Source organism: Lepidochelys olivacea, assembly GCF_965140295.1.
Source record: "Lepidochelys olivacea isolate rLepOli2 genome assembly, chromosome: 3".
NCBI classification, from domain to species: Eukaryota; Metazoa; Chordata; order Testudines; family Cheloniidae; genus Lepidochelys; species Lepidochelys olivacea.
Window position 1 is genome coordinate 109,032,349 of NC_140413.1, and position 19,998 is coordinate 109,052,346.

Here is a 19,998-nt window from a genome sequence, read left to right on the forward strand (position 1 = left end):
TTAAAATGAATAACAATGGACAGATAGGTATTGAACGTCATCCACCATGGTTGTACAATCCTCCAAGACTTCTCTACCCCATCAGAGACCACTCTCATGACTCCATTCTCTCCCAAGAGATTAACTCCTTGTTACAACAGGGACCAGTAGAACACATTCTCCCAAAATATCAGGGAATGGGATTCTGCTCTGAAGAAAGGTGGGTGAAGATCAATCCTTGCTCTCTGGCACCTCAATCACTTCATCCATAAGGTCTACTTTTGTGTGGTCACACTGGATCTTGATATGAAGGATGCTTACTTTCACATCAATATTCATCTGACCCACAGTCACTTCCTGAGAAGTGGGTACCCACCATTTCCAGTACAGAGTGCTCCCATTTGGGATAGCCACCACTCCCAGAGTCTTCACCAAAGTTTTTTTTCCATCCTAGCAGCCTATGTCAGACATTATGGTGTCCTCATGTTTCCATATCTCAATGATTGGCTCCTAGCCACAAGGTCCAGACAATAAACCCATGTGCCAACCCATGTTACTCAACCTTCTTTTGTCCCTCAGAGTCAGTGTCAACATAGAGAAATCGATCCTAAACCCCATGCAGTCTCTGGACTATCGTAAGTTTGGTCACAGCATGAGCTTTCTTGCCTGGAAACTGTCCACTGGTAATGGACAGAACTCACAACATAAACAAATCAATATGTTCCAGCCAGGACTTGCCTGTCCCTCCTCGGCTACATGGCTTCATGTACTTACATGACCTCCTTTGCACAACTCCATCTTCACTGCCTCCAGACATGGCTCCAGTCTATTTACTCTCCAAACTGCCACTCCAAAGTGCTATTATCACTCCAATGGTGGACAGACCCACATGTGTGTAGGTTCCCTTTCTTTCTGCCTCCCCAGAGAAGATGATTATCACTGACACATCCCTGGTGGGCTGGGGGACTCACTTCGGTGACCAGATGGCTCAAGGAAAATGGACTTCCAGAAATCCAGGATGCACATAAACATCCTGGAGCTCTGAGCTGTGAGAAGAGCATGCCAATCCTTCCTTCCCTTCATCTGCTCCCATGTGGTCTCATCACGTCAGACAACACTACCACTGGTTTTTACATCAACAAACAGAGGGACAAGATCATCTGCACTGTATGCAGAAGTGATCAATCTCTGCAACTGATGCATCAATCACCAGATCCTTTGTCTTCATCCTATCTTTATGGGACACAGAATGTATTCACAGGCTTACTCAGCAGACATTTTGTGATTGACCATGAGTGGGAACTTCACGATTCAATAGTACACAACATCTTCACTCCATGGAAGACACTAACCAGGTGAACAGCAAATGCACAACGTACTGTTCCAGAGGAGCCCTCAGTCACCATTCCCAGGATGACACCCTCCTGCTCCTTTGGTCAGACCAACTATGCCTTTCCTCCACTACTGCTCCTACCTTGAGTCCTGCACAAGATTCAGTGAGACAGAGCAATGGTAATTCTGATCACTTCCTGCTGGCCCAGACAAATTCTGGTTCCCCAATATTCTCCGCATGTCATCTGCTCACCAATTCCCATCCCCAATTGTCAAGATCTGCTGACCCATTGCAAAGGAAAGATCAGACCTCCCAATCCACATGCAGTACACCTCAGAGCATGATATTTGGATGGGTATCTGCCTTAGAATGAACATGCTCTTCAGCTGTACAGAACATCCTTTCTAGCAGCAGGAAGGACTGCAACAGATGTTGTTATCAGGGCTAGTGGTGATGTTTTTCATCATGGGGTCAACAAAAAGGTGATTTACCAGAATCAGTGCAGAGGGATCCCCCCCTCATACTGGACTATGTTCTGTCACTAAAGTCATTGGGTTTCGCCTTCAATTCTTTGAAAGTACACCTGGTGGCGATTAGCACATTCCACCCTCTGGTGGAAGGTTTCTCTATCTTCACACACCCACTAACTGCCATCAGAACCTTCTCACCAACCGATAGCTCTTCAATGGGACCTGAATCTTGTTCTCTCTGTGCTAATGAAGACTCCCTTTGAACCTTTAGCGTCATGCTCTATGTCCCTCCTTTCCATAAAAGTTGCCTTCCATGTTGCTACCACTTCCGTGAGAAGAGTTGGCGAAGTCGGTGCTATGATGTCAGACCCACCTTTCACAGCTTTCCATAGAGATGAAGTCTCTCTACAACTACACCCCAAGTTCTTACCAAAGGTGGTTTCTCAATTTCACATCCATGAAGCCATTTACTTACCTGTTTTCTTTCTGAAACCACATGCATCTGCAGCGGAATGTTGACTACATTCCCTCCATGTTCGACAAGCTCTGTACTTCTACCTGCAGAGAATTAAACCAATCAGGAAGTCCCATAGACTATTTATTGCAATAGTAGAGAGACTCAAGGGACAGGCCATCTCCACCCAGAGAATCTCCAAGTGGATTTGCGGGGGTGTATCAAACTCTTATACCCGCTGTCTGGTCTACCTCCCCCTGTAGGGTTACAATCTCACTCCACAAGGGCTCAGGCTTTGACCTCGATCTCCCTTCAGAATGTGCCACTCATTGACATATGTAGAGTGGCCATGTGGAGTTCTCTACATATCTTTGCTATGCATTATGACTTAGTACAATAATCAGCAGTGGATTCCTCCTTTGGTATGGCAGTCCTTCATGCTACTGTTCCATCCTCATCCTCACACCCTTGTCCACCATAATGAACTGCTTGTTCATTACCCTCAGTGGAATACAATGGGTAGAAAGCTGGCTAGATTGTCGGGCTCAACGGGTAGTGATCAATGGCTCCATGTCTAGTTGGCAGCCGGTGTCAAGTGGAGTGCCCCAGGGGTCGGTCCTGGGGCTGGTTTTGTTCAATATCTTCATAAATGATCTGGAGGATGGTGTGGATTGCACTCTCAGCAAATTTGCGGATGATACTAAACTGGGAGGAGTGGTAGATACGCTGGAGGGGAGGGATAGGATACAGAAGGACCTAGACAAATTGGAGGATTGGGCCAAAAGAAATCTGATGAGCTTCAATAAGGATAAGTGCAAGGTCCTGCACTTAGGACGGAAGAATCCAATGCACCGCTACAGACTAGGGGTCGAATGGCTAGGCAGCAGTTCTGCGGAAAAGGACCTAGGGGTGACAGTGGATGAGAAGCTGGATATGAGTCAGCAGTGTGCCCTTGTTGCCAAGAAGGCCAATGGCATTTTGGGATGTATAAGTAGGGGTATAGCGAGCAGATCGAGGGACGTGATCGTTCCCCTCTATTCGACATTGGTGAGGCCTCATCTGGAGTACTGTGTCCAGTTTTGGGCCCCACACTACAAGAAGGATGTGGATAAATTGGAGAGAGTCCAGCGAAGGGCAACAAAAATGATTAGGGGTCTAGAACACATGACTTATGAGGAGAGGCTGAGGGAGCTGGGATTGTTTAGTCTGCAGAAGAGAAGAATGAGGGGGGATTTGATAGCTGCTTTCAACTACCTGAAAGGGGGTTCCAAAGAGGATGGCTCTAGACTGTTCTCAATGGTAGCAGATGACAGAACGAGGAGTAATGGTCTCAAGTTGCAGGGGGGGAGGTTTAGATTGGATATTAGGAAAAACTTTTTCACTAGGAGGGTGGTGAAACACTGGAATGCGTTACCTAGGGAGGTGGTAGAATCTCCTTCCTTAGAGGTTTTTAAGGTCAGGCTTGACAAAGCCCTGGCTGGGATGATTTAACTGGGAATTGGTCCTGCTTTGAGCAGGGGGTTGGACTAGATGACCTTCTGGGGTCCCTTCCAACCCTGATATTCTATGATTCTATGATTCTATGACCATTACTCAAAGAAGAAGAGGCAGTTACATGTAACTTGAGGTTCTTCAAGATGTGTGGTCCTTAGCTGTATTCCACATCCCCCTCTCCTATGGATCTGCTGGATTCATGGTGGAGAAAGAACTAGAAACACAGTTGGTCCACCCCTCTCTTTATCATTTGGATCAGGAGCATTACTTTTCAAATTCTTCAACTCCAGGGACATGGTGCACATGCATAACCCTCCATGGAATACAGTTAGGGACCACACATCTTAGAGAACCTCCACTTACAGGTAAGTAACCTCCTTTTACGGCACAATGTTTTCTACTGATCCCAGTACTTACTTACGGCACAATGTTTTCAAGGGATGTGGGAAGGAAGTCAGATGTATGACAACTACGTACTAAATATCCAGTAAACTCAACCTCTAGAATTGGGATTATATAGATATTGCCTAAGTGTTCTTGAATTTTTGCTTGACTTCACACCAACAAACAGTGTCATGCTCATAAAAAAGGAGTTTGCTGCAACTTACACCTCTTCCTCTTCTCTCATGTAGGACCTCCAGGGAACTGCTTCACAAATAGATCCACAAAATAACAAAGTCCTCACCTTTATCACCTACATTGGCTGTGGGATATCTGCCATATTTTCAGCTGCAACTCTTCTGACATATATTGCTTTTGAGTAAGTATTTGTGCCATCGAAAACAATTCAAAACAAATATTTTGTTTGTAACCACAGGCCAGGATATTTTGTTTGATTGGATCGGGATGCCCATGCATCTCACAAAAAGTGGCTGAACACCACTGTGCTCCACTGTTAGGTGTGGAATGTTTCTTATAAAGAGGGCCAAGCCCAGATACTCGCTTCCTAGTCTGACCACTTTGTGTGGCTCAGGATGGGCAAAGTAGTGGAACCTTGGTCCCAAATAATCTTCTTGAGGGGCATAATGTGTCCCTTCATATATTTCAAAAATCTACCAACATGTTACTCAGTCTTTTTTTTAAACTTGCTATTTAGACCTCATAGTTCCTAAGTATAACAGGAAAAATCCAGCCCTTTCAGGCTGGAGACTTTCGGTAGAGAGGGGAAGTGAAATGAAGATATGCCATCTACTCAACAATTCTGAAAACATCCCACAGAAATGGCAGGATGGCCCAGGGGTAAGGAGACTGTGCAGTGGCACAGTTCTGGGGAAGATGGGAACGGGAGGTGAAGTGAAGTTGTGTCAGCTTCTAGCCACACAATCACAAGAATAACCCTGACGTAACAGCGCAGGGTGGCTCATAAAAGAGGATATTATGTAGTAGGGCATGCTGTGGAGCTCTTAAAAAGTACCCATGTGTACCACCAATTACTGCATTCTGCACAGTCCCTGTGGTATAATGCTATGGTCCAAAGAGGACATAATTTGCTGGATAGGTTTCCAGTACATGAACTGTAGTATTCAGTAGTTGGAAGGAAAATTCATTTGATTTTTAAACTCATTAGGATTTTACAAACTACAGAGAATGAGAATCTGTAGTGGACTATGTCCCAAAATAAAAAAGTAATGAACTTTTTTTTTAAAAAAAGCAGAAATTGGCTCTTGGTTGATACTACATTTTTAAAGCTTTTTCCTTCAATTTGTCTACATTATTCAATGAAACACAAAACACGTTTTAAAATGTAACTTGCGGGGGTTATATTTATATGTAATACATTAGATACTTAGTATAATGACAGTAAGGTCATTTGTTAATGAGCCATTGATCAGGAATAGCTGTGAGTTTCTGCCTAAGAAATGCAACAGAGGATTTCAACAAAAGACCATTAAAGTCCATACCAACATGCCTTATTGCTACGTCAGTTTTTTATCAAGAAGAGACCCCTGCTCCTTATTTCCTTTGTAAATTAGTAACCACAGCTGCTATAAATATCTCAGTACATTTTGGCTACTTAACATATGTCTCTGTTTTTGTCTCTCTAGGAAGTTACGAAGAGATTACCCCTCCAAAATCTTAATGAACTTGAGCACAGCCTTGCTCTTTCTCAACCTGGTCTTCCTGCTGGATGGTTGGATAGCATCATTCAACATAGAAGGCCTCTGCATAGCTGTTGCTGCCCTTTTGCACTTTTTCCTTCTGGCCACCTTTACCTGGATGGGACTGGAAGCAGTCCACATGTACATTGCTCTAGTAAAAGTGTTCAACACCTACATACGGCGATACATACTGAAATTTTGCATTATTGGCTGGGGTATGTGTGAGAAGATGTATTTCTTAGATACTGTATATTTAAATTACGTATTATTATGCATTCCAGCAGTGCCAAGAGGCTCCAAGTGAGGTTATAACCCCATTGTGCTAGGCACTCGATAAACATTAGAGCTGAGTTGATAACTGATTTTTTTAGTTCAGTGGCAAAACTGCAAAATTCAAGGGGGGAGGAATTTCACGTTGAACAAAATGTTTAAGCCAAAATGAAATGAAATTTTTCCAGGTTTTTTTATGTTTTGTACTTTTTTGTTTGTTTTAGTAAACTTCACTAAATTGTTAAATGAAAAGTCGAAAGGAATCAAACCAAGATTTACTGAGCCTCTGTCCAGTGCCTCAACCACAAGTATAATGTATTTCTGAAAAATAACTAAGAAGGCTTTTCTTCATTTTTTTTTTATAGCAGGGCCCTTTGGCTTCTGCCAGACATGCTGCCTGAATGCATCTGTTGTGTTCAAAATAATACAGAGCAACACAAAATCATTAGCCTCATGAACATTGTGGTGATCACAATCCAGTTCCTATTTGGTAGGTTCCATATAGTCTCAGCAGAGAGGACAAGGATTGAATGGTCAGTGAAACTGACCCTTAGGAGTAATTTCTCCAACACAGGGATGAGACACATAAACAGCATAGTATGAGAGACTTACACTGATGCTGCTTGTGCTGTATCTCTGAGGACAGAGGGCTTCAGTATAGCTGTCAGTCCAGCACCTTTCTCAAGCACTACATTCACTTAATATTATATAGAAAAAAGTATATAGAACTTCTGTTTATGTAGGGGTCTAGATAGAGCATATAGAGTTTTGTAAAAATACAAACTGCACAGCTTTACATTGTAGCTGAAGGAATAAAAGAGGGCCAGTTTTTAAAGGGATTGTGCACTTGTAGCTCCCGCTGATTTCAACAGAACTTAGTTAGTTAGTACTCGGCACCTCTAAAAATCAGACTGTTTTAAGTTACATGCCTATATATGGATTTGGGAGCCTAACTTTAAGTAATCAGGGTTGAACATTTTTACTTTACTTTCCCCATGTGTAATAATAATATTTATCCCTTAATTTGTTAATGCTTGTAAAGCACTTTGAGATCCTTAGATGGAGATTTGTGAGAAATCATTTATTTCATGCTGTTCTTCCATGCTGTGGTGTGTCATGGACAGATCTGGAGTTATATGGCTACCTCAAGATACTCTACACTAACGCAAACATTTTCAGTTCTTTTGATTATCAATAATGCAGCTTTGTCTGGGAGTTTCAGATGCTTTGGGTTTTGAAAACAAAAATACAATAGCTTTCTCTTGTATTACAGGTTTACCAGCTCTAGTGGTCACAATTGTATTAGCAAGCACAAATACAAATGCAAGTCGTGTTTATGGCAAAGATTTATATGGCAGAGGTGCTAAAGAGCAAGGAGGAGATGATTTGTAAGTAATTTTTAAAAATCTGTTACAGTTCTGTGTTTGCATTTTGCAAAGAATTTGGGAGTGGCCAAACTGGCACTCATCAATGGTCTCATAAAGTTTGTAGATAAAGAACAAGAAAAAGGTGTGATCATTATCTTCTAAATTGTTTGCTTCTGAAGCCTTCTAAAAGCTATGAGAAAATCAGAATCAATCCTATATTACCAAAAGCCATGTAAAAAATATCCCTATTCGCTAAAAGTGAATAACTCATAGCTTTGCTGTTTCACAAAAAAAAAAAATACTGTGTTTGGTTTTGTCTTAAATTTTTCACTTTTTGATGGAAACGAAAGATTGGTTGGGGGGAAGGGAGGAAGAGGTTGCTTAATAATCATGTTTCCTTTGTAAATGAAACAGCCTTTTCACAATGTAAGCTACCTAGCACTTCTGTCTTCCACATTTTTATGTAGACATTCCAAACAATCTCAGAGAAGCTTATTTTCTCACTGACTATATATATTATCAAGTCTTGCCTGATAAAACAGCACATTGAAAAAAAAAAACCACCATTATATCTTCTCATTAAAACTTCATGTTAAGCATTCCAGTTCTCTCAGGCAGCCATTTGCAGCTAAAAGAATGAGCAACATAGGCGCAACTGATCCCTGGCCCAGTGCCTGTGATCATGATTGTCTAGTGGCTAGCCCCAAAGACCACCCACCGTGCTACTTTCTTAAGATCAAGTAGTAGAGAGCTGAGTTTTTATGCTGGTGGTCCCATTTCAGTACTATCTGAGAGCTGTGAGCATGTGTATGCTGCTAGTTTGTTACACCAATATACAATGTTCTATCTTGATCCTGAAGCCACTTCAGATTATGTGTAGAGCATTGCATGGTGGGACTGTAGTTCCCACAGGCTACATCTATATGGTAAACATGAATTTTATATATAGTAGGTACATCGCTCAGGTACCTGGCAAGATACCAGTGTGTTCCTTAGTTACTCACAGATGCCCCAGAGCTTCACCCTGTGTAAAGAAATAAAATGGTCAAAGTTTGGGTTGTTCCACAGGGGAAATCTTATCAATACAGCAATGGAGACAGATGTAGATTAGTTTTACATGTAACGATTTAAATAACTAAAGAGGAGCATAGTTTTTAGTATCTAAGAATGACTGTTTTTTGTTTTGTTCTTAAAAACAGCTGCTGGATCAAGGATAAGGTTGTCTTTTATGTGACTTGTGCTGGTTACTTTGGAATTATGTTTCTTATGAACATAGCCATGTTCGTGGTGGTGATGGTGCAGATCTGCGGGAGGAATGGGAAAAGAAGCAATCGGACCCTGCGGGAAGAGGTCCTAAGGAATCTTCGTAGCATGGTCAGCCTGACCTTCCTGTTGGGCATGACATGGGGTTTTGCCTTTTTTGCCTGGGGGCCCTTAAATCTCCCTTTCATGTACCTCTTCGCAATATTCAATTCATTGCAAGGTAAGATTAATTCAATTTCAGTAAACAAAGCAAGGATTTAGCTGCTGATGTTATGCAAGGGAGTGCTTCTAGTGGTTTGACCAGGGGACTCGAAACCAGGTTTCTTAGGATCTGTCTTTGGTACTAATTCACTGCGTAAACATAGGGCACTTAATTCTTATGCTCAAATAAATTTGTTAGTCTCTAAGGTGCCACAAGTACTCCTTTTCTTAATTCTCTCTGTGTCTCACTTCCAATCTGTAAAACAAGGAGGCCTACCTCATATGGATGTTGTAAGGCTTAATTAATTAATGCTTGCAAAGTTCTTCAAGTCGACCAGCCCTGCTTTTGCTATTGCTCATAGTTGAAAGTAACGCTAGTGATTACAGCATTCTGTTCAGGTCTCTTTCCTTTATTGAAGATCTGGGGGGGTTATATTTCCAGCATAATGTATCCTTCAGTTATGGAAAATGCTGTAAGTTGTAATCAAGTCATTGTACAGGATAAATTATAGAATTATTCCACTGATATTTAAAATAATTTAAATTCAAGCAAATTTGTGCATAAACCACCCAGCATAAGAATCCTCTGCCCCACAAAAAAAAATCAATAAGGATGTCATTAATAGAGAGCATATCATCCCACCAACAAATAAATATGGAGATAAAAACAAATTTTTCCAAAGGTCAGCAAAATATCTTTCCTTCACAGAAAAGCATTTGTTCTGTGCGATTTCATTCTGTCTGCTACAGATGAAACAAATGTACTGCTGTAAGAGATTTACTAAGCTTTCGTGGGAAGAAAATAATATTGGTAAAATGTGAGTCAAAATGTCCAAAAGGTGTTTGAATCTGGTGTTTTAAATATTTTTCCTCCCAAGGAAATATTTGGTGTTTTAAATATTTTTTCTCCCCAGATTCTGATATGATTTACTTCTGATAAGAATAAAGAAGTATTTGCTGTAATGTATCAATGAGTAATACACAGGGTCTAGAGAGATTGGAAGCATAGTGGAAGAACATAAAATGAGATTGAAAAAAAAAAAGTAAGTTAAGGGTCTGATTCAGCAAGTGCTCTGTGAACAGAATTCACATTGCCTTCAGTAGGGTTTTATGTACAATGGTCCTGCAGGACTGAGCGCTAGTTCAGAACCTCTGAGGAATCTTTTTCAGTGGGAGAGGCATACTTTAAAAGCAGTAATGTCAAAAGAAAAAAGGGGAAGGGAAACCCAAGGAATGAAAGCAGGTAGCAAATTAAACATGAGCTTGTAATGCAGTATGGTGGTGGAAGATGCCAGCATTTTAACTCCGAGACTGTCTGTACAGAGGCATCACATCATGAAGCAGGGAGATGATAATCCTGTATAAAATACCAGCCTGTCTGGAACTAGAATATTACTTATATTTCTGGGCATCTCCACACTAGAAAGAGTGGATAAAGCTGAGGAAATTCAGAAAAGATTAACAAAAATTGTTGAGGCTGGAGACATGCACCTAGGAGTAATGAGGTGAAACTGAGCAATGGAGAATTTAAAATATATATCAGGAAATATTTCCTAAAAGTAAGATGCACTAGATTGTGGGATAGTCTCTCCAGGGAACTGGTGTAAGCCCCATTGTTGGAGTCATCTATAGTGCACAGAACAAGCCATTAAAATACACAGAAAAGCACTTCCTGCAGATGGAGTAGGGGACGTCTATTAACTTGTGGGCTTTAGGGTACCATCAAAGGGATACATTAAGGCAGGGGCAGGCAAACTTTTTGGCCTGAGAGCCACATTGGGTTTCCAAAATTGTATGGAGGGCCGGTTAGGGGAGGCTGTGTCTCCCCAAACAGCCAGGTGTGGCCTGGCCCCCGCCTCCTATCCGACCCCACCGCTTCTCGCCCCCTGACGGCCCCCCCCAGGACTCCGACCCCATCCACCACCACCTGCTCCCTGTCCCTTGACCGCCCCTAGAACCCCTGCCCCTGACTGCCCCCCACCGCCCCATCCAACCCCCACCCTCCTTCCTGACTGTCCCCTGGGACCCCTGCCCCATCCAACCCCCCTGTTCCCTGTTCCCTGCCCTCTGACCGCTCCGACCCCTACCCACACCCCCACCCCCCAACTCCCCTGCCCTCTATCCAACCACCCCTGCCCCCTTACCGTGCTGTCTGGAGCACTACAGCCGCGCCACCCAGAGCACTGGATCAGGCTGCAACTCTGCAACTGCGCTGCCCTGCCACCCAGAGCATTGTGCCAGCGGCGCAGCATGCTGAGGCTGCAGGGGAGGGGTCGGGGGCTAGCCTCCCAGGCTAGGAGCTCAGGGGCGGGGCAGGAGGGTCCTATGGGCCGGATGTGGCCCGTGGGCCATAGTTTGCCCAGCTCTGCATTAAGTTCCCAATGCACTCAGCAATGCACTTACATCCAAGCTTAACTTGCAGTATGTGAGAAATCCTGTTGATTTCAGTGGGGTTATTCAGGTGCTTGAAGGGAAGCACATACTTTAAGTAATAGAAAGGGGCAAGTAATGTATAAAGTGTTGTATTTGCATTTAGGCTCTGATGCAGTAACAAACTTTATGTACTAGAGGGTTGCGCATTTCATGGATCTTATTTACATACTAGTGATTCCTTGCATCCCTCCATTCCATCCCAAAAGCTCCCTGTGTGCCATCCTCCCATCCCCCTCCATTCCAGGGCCTTCTTGCAACTTCCCTGAGCTGTTCCAGCTGGGGGTTGTGTGCAGCCCTTCTCCCCTTCCTAATACTAGGGTCTCCAATTCCCCACACCCATGACAGGATCTCTGTGTGTGCCCCCATTCCCTCTTCCCCGCATAGCAGGGGTCCCCAATATCCCCCACACATCAGGGTTCTTTGTGCCCCCTATTCCTCCCCCCCTACTAGGGTCCCCCATTGTCCCTTCCCATGCCAGAGGCTGTGTACACACTCCTATTTCTCCCAGCCCCCACTCCTAACACACCCCTAGTTATTTGTCTTTTTCTCACCACGTGATAAGTCATGCAGGGAGTAAACATGTCAAACTCCTTGTGAGGAGGGGCTGAGATGAGATGGGGTATTGTTATGCTGGAAGGAGTTAATGGGTGACATCAGCCAGTTATTTGATCTATAGACGACTGCAAAGGTGACTGCAACTGTGGCTGTGCTAATCAAATTCAGATGCTCTCTGTATTCCTCCCCCCCAGACACACACACACTTATTGCAGAAAATCAGAAAATGGAAAAACAGAGTTCTGCCAGCTGATGCCTAGAACTTTGCTTGTGTGCAGTGTAGCTGCAGCTCTGTGAGTCCCAGGATCTTAGAGAGATAAGGTGGGTGAGGTGATTGTCTCTCTCACCAACAGAAATTGGTCCAGTGAAAGATACCCTCTCCCACCTTGTCTCTAGATCTTTCTTTCATATTTCGGAATTGATCAGATGCAGTATCCAAAAGTTACTGTTTTGCATAAAGAAAGACCATTAGAAGTGCCATCGTTCCATTTGTAAGGCCTTCACAAGCTCAGTAGTTAGGATTTTAATTGGTTTTGTACTTCCTGAATTTTAGTTCTTACCATTTTTTTTTGTCAAGTATCAAATAATTTGCAAGCAACATTTTTCATTATTCAGCCATCACCAGAAGATAACAAAGCAAGCAGGTTTCAGTCCTCACTGAGCTCAGTTTGGGCAATGTTTTAGGGTAGAGACCCAGGTCCATGCCCAATTGTACGTGCCAAAGTACACCAGTGCCCAGGTACTGAGATGTTTGCTAGTAATGATTTTTTTTAATGATTCAGACAATATTTTCCAAACCCCAAACTGTCTTGTTGTTCCACCCTCTAAATCCCAGTAGACATGAGCACACGGAGTTAAGCATGTTTAGGAAACAGACGAATCTCCAAAGAACACCAGTTAAGCATTTAGGCCCACAATAGATCTCACTTAAATCATTTTACAGATATAATCATTTAGGGATCTGGCATTAGAATTTTGCCCTCAGGTTCAGCCTTGGCTCTGCCTCAGTTAATGAGAATGAAGCAAGCACATGCCAAGCCAGAGAGAGATGGAAGATTCCACAACTAACGCCTACCCGTGAAGGGCCAGGCTCATGTTATAATTCCTATTTCTGCTTTCAAAATTAGCGCTGGAGTATCTCTGTGGAACTATTACAGTTGTACCATTAACCCAAATGACAAGCTTCTTAGCAACACAGGACTGCATTCTGAAAATTGGTGGCTGTAGATCTGCATGCAAAAAAATGCTGCTTACAGATGTGTGCACCTGCCTGTGTAGGCACATTTACAACAAGTGTATGCACAAACCAGGCAGAAATGGCTCGGTGGGCACCTCCATAGTAATTTACAAATGTATTTTCCCCATTTTCACACTAATAGTCAGTAAATATTTATGCAAATAGTGATGATCTTTCTTGTGCACTTTATTGGTGCAGAGACTTCCAGTCTCCAATATTTAAAAAGTTGGCCCTGTAGATCTGGAATACTAGGCGTTAAACAGGAAAAATCTCCCTCAGCGTAGAAAGAAAGCTGTACTTGGCTTTGGAGGTCTTTATCTTGCAGTGTTTATGAGCGCCAAATGAATGCTCTTTCAAGTCAATGAAAGTCATGGTTGTGTAAAACCTAGAGGATGGCTAAGCATTCAGTGACTCGAGCATCTTTTACCTTGTACACCTCAGTGACGCAGGTTGATGACGAGGACCAGTTCATAGTGGTATTCAGAATGTTTGCAACATTAAGATTTTATACAAATAAAATTCTGATTTGTCCATTTGCTTGCAGGTTTATTTATATTTGTATTCCACTGTGCTATGAAAGAGAATGTGCAGAAACAATGGAGGAGACATCTCTGCTGTGGCAGATTCCGATTGGCAGACAACTCAGGTGAAAAACAGCATGCCTATTTCATGTCTCCACTTCTGAGATGCAGCAGTAGACTGGAAAAGGCCAGGTGCACTGCTTTGGTCTCTTGTATTTAACACAATTTAGGCCACAGATGTGGAAAGAGTAAGGAACATGATTATTATTAGCCTATGACTGTAATAATGATTGCCTAGGGACTCTTCAGAGAGCGCTCCACAAAAAAGTCTCCAGTCCTCCCTTGAAGTTTTCCAGTGAAGCCAGCTGGTAAATTTTGCAATGCTGTGAGCATGGCTTTGGAAGTCCCTTTTGTTTTACAGCAACAGTGATTCATTGTTTAAATAAGGATTCAGAGGGTCAAATCTGGCCCCTTTTCCCTATGTATGAGGGGCTTGTGCAAGGCCAAGTGATCCTGTGGGCTATCAGACTAATGTGGAGGGAATATTGGAGGTGCTTCACAAGAGCCATATGCTGAACTGCTGAAGCAGGGATCTTTCAACCTCACATGTGTCCTGTGTGCATCCTAGCTCTTTCCCCCTCAGTACTATTGCCATAGAAACCACAGTACCCAGAAGAGATTTACCAGGGGCAGAGTGAAAGAGGCTTGAGCACACTCAGAAACTGATGTCCCTTCCTACAAACAGGATCTCAAAGTGGCAGGGAATGTGAGGTTCCCTTGTGGGAACTCGCTGCTGCTGCTCCCCATAGCAAACACCTATTGCTCTGGGCCTTCCGCAGGCACAAAAGCCACTTCCCAATGTGTTGATAATATTGGCCCAACTCCTCAGCTAGTGTAAATCAGCATTGCTCCATTGAAGTCACATTAACATGCCACAGTTTGATATACTCTCAGAAATCATATTTTTTCTATGTAAACCATAAATCCACTGTCTGACCTAAAGATTTGAAGTGAGTTGCAGCAATGTGGATGCTTACACTTTTGACCATATGATACTTACTCACAAACCAACGGTCAGAGCCTTGGCTGGTGTAAATTGGCATTGTGTGTGACTCCATGGCCTTGGGCAATTTAGTGTAATACCATTTTGTCCTAATTACTTTAATGCCAACAGGTGAGGCATTCTCACTGTAAGCTGTGATGAATCTTATATTGTCATTTCATATTAAGAAATCCTGACTCATGAAATCAAAGTTAACACAAACTAGGAAAGATACATTAATTCTGATCAGGCATCCAGATTATTTCATGCATTCAGTTTCCAACACGCATGCCTTGTAAATCATGAACTGGCAACTGCAGATGGACCAAATTATTTCCAGATTTTTACACTGCTCTTGGCAGACTTTGGGGAGGATAGCAATAAAAGTTTGAAGCATTCAAGGACTTCAGGGGTGGTACTTTATGTGGCATAATTACTTTTTATGCTTACCAACTCTTCACTGCTGGCTGGTTTGTTAAGGAGGGTCAGCATGACACCATTAGCAGCTGGAAGAGTAGAGTATAAATCATAGAATCATAGAATATCAGGGTTGGAAGGGACCCCAGAAGGTCATCTAGTCCAACCCCCTGCTCAAAGCAGGACCAATTCCCAGTTAAATCATCCCAGCCAGGGCTTTGTCAAGCCTGACCTTAAAAACCTCTAAGGAAGGAGATTCTACCACCTCCCTAGGTAACGCATTCCAGTGTTTCACCACCCTCTTAGTGAAAAAGTTTTTCCTAATATCCAATCTAAACCTCCCCCACTGCAACTTAAATCAAATAAGATTTAAAAACATGATCAGATTTAAATGAACCTTAGAACACGATCTGATCAAAAATCTGCATGTTGTCATGGTTAGCATCACAAAAATAGTAAAATTCACCCTAGTGCAAAGAGTCAAGATAAAGTCCTGCTGCTTACATAAACCAAGCATTAAAGATTTAAGTGGTACATAGTTCTTTGTTTGGGCCCCTCTTCATGTGGATTACTTTTCTCCCAGAAGAATACATTATAATAGTAAGAACCACAAAAGGAACAAGGATTTGAAACTAACCTTACATGCAGGTATGTGTTGCAATATGTTTTGTAAAATTAGCTGTTAAATTTACTCCTGTATGTACTAATTTTGAAACATACATTGTGAGGTTCGGAATGTCAATATTCTAACAACATTTAATCACGAAGTAACTTTTTGTCCGAATTTGGGGGAGGAGGGAATGACTGAGAGAGGGATTGTTTGTTTCAGTTGTAAAAAAAGCTTAGTTTAGCAACAATCTAAATTAGATGCAAATTAGATCATTTAAAGTTATTCCATTCAAAGGTATATTATTATTATATCAATGGGTTAGGTACTGTACACATATATAGGAGAACCCAGGGTCCAAATTCAGCAGTACAAAGCAGCCTTAGATCTAACAGGTCCAGCCCCTTATGATTCCTCTTTAGAAGGGGAATCCCTGCATGGAGTAGCCATAGTAATAGCCCTCATACACCCTTTCTCCTGGATCCCTCAGCACAGAGGGTATGGCCAGGGCAACCTCAGATCCCAACAATCTCTTGCTGCTGGAATGTCTAGCCAGGTGTAAATTAGAATCCAGCCACACAGATCCAGAATTGCAAGAGTGCAAAGGTGGCAAAAAGTCACCTTGGTTCTTCCCACTCCATTCTTGATGGACCTTCCTCACAGTCCTTGCCCTACAGAACTCACAGTCTAAGATTTAAAATTATGGAGATAACCATTGGTTATCTGTGCTTGTGAGCCACATTTCTTTGCATTGTTCTTTTTAATCATAAAAAAAAGAGTAGGTACCTGACTGTTTATTCCTCGTGCACCCAAAACTGTCAGTACAGGGTCCCAATCCCTTACTGGGCTCTCTTGGCATTACCAGAATACAAATAAAGAATAGTAGTTGTTGTTAATTTTATAAGAAGTTTGGCAATGCCATTTCGACTACCCCATCAACAGAGGCACCGATGCCACGGGTGCTCCAGCAAAAAAATAAGGGTGCTCAGCACCCACCGGCAGCCCCCTCAATCAGCTCCTCCCTCTCCTCCCCGTGCCTCCCACCTACCGCGATCAGCTGTTCAGTGGCATACAGGAGGCATTTGGGGGAAAGGGGACAAGTGAGGGCAGGGCATGCTCAGGGGAGGGGGAAAAGTGGGGCAGGAGTGGGAAGAGGCGGGTGGGAGCTTGGGGGAAGGGGTGGAGTGGGGGAGGGGCCTGGGGCGGATCGGGGGTTGAGCATCTTTGGGCAACTCAGAAATACACCACCTCTGACCATCAATTAGTTTTAACCCTATCTAGAAAGTGGAAATATCAACTGCTGTTCTTTAATGTCATCCTTAATAACAAAGTAAAGCATCTTGAAATAGTCCTGCCTTCTAAATAACAAAAAAATGCCACCAGACAAGAACTAGAGCAGACCACTTTGTTATAAGTAATGTAAAAAGTGCTTCTGATGCTTGGAAATTAAATCTTGAGAGAAGCAGGACTTTAGTGCTAATAGAAATGAATGATTTTTAAAAAATGCCTATTCATTTTCAGACTGGAGCAAGACAGCAACTAATATTATAAAGAAAAGCTCAGACAATCTTGGGAAATCCTTGTCCTCCAGTTCTATTGGTTCCAACTCAACCTACCTGACATCCAAATCTAAATCCACTTCAAATACATACTTCAAAAGAAACAGCCATACAGGTGGGTCATTTCTCGTACATCAAAGAGATCTTTCTGGTATGGTGCTTCAAATTGTGACTGTTTACTTTGCACAATAGGTATGTCAGTGACTTGTGTTACCTTCATGTATAAAAGACATCACTGAGTAGAAGTCAACTGAGCATTTTAAAAAACGTTTTTTTCTTTAGTTAAGGGCTGTCATGAGGCAAGAGTCACCAACCATGGTAAATATCTAATCTTGGAATTTTATTGTGATATAAAAAGTATATTTAATAAAACTACTTAGCTCTTACATAGCACTTTTACCCAAAGATTTAAAAGGTAGGTAGGTAATAGTAGCCCATGTTACAGAAACAGAGGCACAGAGAGGTGATGCAACTTTCCCACAGTCACACAGCAGGCTAGAAGCAGAGTTGGGATAGAGCCCCTATCTTCTGAGCTCCACTCCAGGCTACTGACTACTGGAACAAGCTGCCTGCCATTTAACTTCCATTTGTCCCTTTGTCAGTAAATGTAGTAATTTGGAGGTTTGATCGTACTGTGTTAAAAAATATACACTGTTTTCCACCTTTTACAAATAGCATACAGTAGTTACTACATAGCTGTTCAGATGTCATGTGTGTAATAAAAGGGACCATCTATATCTCTATATTCCATTCACACAAAATAATCATGTACTTATTCTAGGAATATTTTAAAAAAATCTGTTAGATTCACTCCTTGAAATCATCATCTCCTTTATGAATAATTTCAAAAATACAGACTTGGCTTAAATGAAATGACTAGAAGGAACTTTCAGACTTCTTATAATACTAAATACACTTCACAGATTCACGAGACTAGTCCCACATCTGATACTCCAGTCTCTTTCATGTGTAGATCTCCTACTGACATCAGCTGAAGCTCTACACAAATATGGAGAACAGAGCATCAGCGTCAAGTTTCACTGTATGGTTTGGAGAGGTGAATTTTGCCCACAGTCTGAACAGGCGATGTGGCTTAGTACCAGGAATTACCTTCCTGCTTTTCCTTCTCCTTGTCATGTGGTTCATTCAGGTGGACTATAGCTGGCTGGTTAGATCCAGTTTTTCAAACGTTTATGTTGCCTCTTTGGTCTGAGCAGTTAGCCAGTATTCCAGGCCTTGCAGGATTGTTTCAATTATGAGACGTTAATACGAGTCAGGTATTTTATTGGTGTAATCTTATTTGCTTACAAAGAACCTACACAAAGTCCTGTTTCCCTAAACACAGTGGAAACAAACAACAGAAAGAAATTCCCTGGATCAGAATTCCTCCAATGTGCCTGTTCAGTGAACTCTGGCTCCCAGAAGCCTTGTCCATCCATTTCCCCTCATGGTCCTGCTCACACCAGGCTTTCTGCTGGCTTTGTGCCTCTAACACTCACAGTCTTCAGAACCAAATCCTAGCACTTGTGACTGCCACTGCCAAACCCATTAGCTCACACTGCTTAACACTGACCAGCCATGCAGCCCATCCCCTTGTGCAGAGTGCTCCCCGCCCCTATTTCCAGCTGTCTTTACCATATAAAAGGCGTTTCCTCCCCACGTCGGCTTTCATAGTGTTTGGTTTATTTCAGTAAGCGTGCTGCTATTATGACACTACAGCAATGCCAACTCAGCAGATAGTACCTGGTTACATTCTCTTGTTCCCTGCTGACCATACTGTAGATGTGTCAAATTTTATATGTTATAGAGTCACGTATATCTCTCTGTGGTTCAATCCACAGCACGTTCTCAGTTCAGTTTGTGGTACTGGTGACATACAATTCCATTTATGCTAATGACAGCTGAGACGTTAGAGTCCTATGCAGCAGTTTTATATCAACACTTATTTTCTGTTGGATCACAGCAAGCCTGTGCTTAAAGACAAAAACATACTTAAAATTAAATACATACTTAAATGCTTTGGTAAATTAGGGCCTTTGTAGAACATTAGCAATTAGAGCATGCCTGATCATGCGTTTTCACTACTTTTAGTGCTTCTAAAGTGCAGTCTTAAAAGAAAATGAATTCATGCATTAAGAGAAATAAAAAAGGCTCCAGATAATAAAATGTAAGCAGAAAGAGGAAGAACAAAAATATAAAAAAACAAACAAATGTATTATACCTTCAAATAAACTGGGAGACAATCCTTTTGGAATAATGATCAGACCAGGTACTAAATATTTTTTAACCTTAGGCAAAACTCTCCGCTCAGAACCTTATTGAAGATCAAGACTCAACATTCTGCTCTTCCTACCTGTGCATATCCCCACTAAAAGTAGTCAGAGCCTCTGCATGCAGGGAGATGAGACATCAGATGAGAGGTTCTGAAATGAACCGAGAATGTTGTCCATATAAGGGAACATTTCTACAGGATGTTTTTATTACTCAAGCTAGGTTCTTATGCCCAAGTAACTACTTATATGTTTTTAATTGAGAGTTAACTACACTAGTCATGGAGTTTTATGTACTTTGCCAGTGGCACCTGGGCTGCAAGACCTTGGTGGTAGAAAAATCCTATTAAAAGGGGAGTTACAGCAGAACAAACCTGCCACCACCACTATTTCCACAAAGGGCTAGCCGTGAAGGTGTGGCCAAAGG

The 19,998-nt window shown here is 42.3% G+C and overlaps 1 protein-coding gene across 6 annotated transcripts in view; it reads left to right on the plus strand.

The window, feature by feature from the left end:
* Positions 1 to 19,998, plus strand: part of ADGRG6 (adhesion G protein-coupled receptor G6) — a 172,964-nt gene that overhangs the window by 145,768 nt on the left and 7,198 nt on the right. For all 6 annotated transcript variants that reach the window (XM_084622436.1, XM_084622438.1, XM_084622434.1 and 3 more), the window contains 6 exons: positions 4,363 to 4,490; positions 5,776 to 6,044; positions 7,373 to 7,487; positions 8,666 to 8,949; positions 13,700 to 13,801; positions 17,264 to 17,416. In XM_084622436.1, coding sequence (XP_084478562.1) covers positions 4,363 to 4,490; positions 5,776 to 6,044; positions 7,373 to 7,487; positions 8,666 to 8,949; positions 13,700 to 13,801; positions 17,264 to 17,416 — 1,051 coding nt within the window. The remainder of the gene's footprint in view (positions 1 to 4,362; positions 4,491 to 5,775; positions 6,045 to 7,372; positions 7,488 to 8,665; positions 8,950 to 13,699; positions 13,802 to 17,263; positions 17,417 to 19,998) is intronic.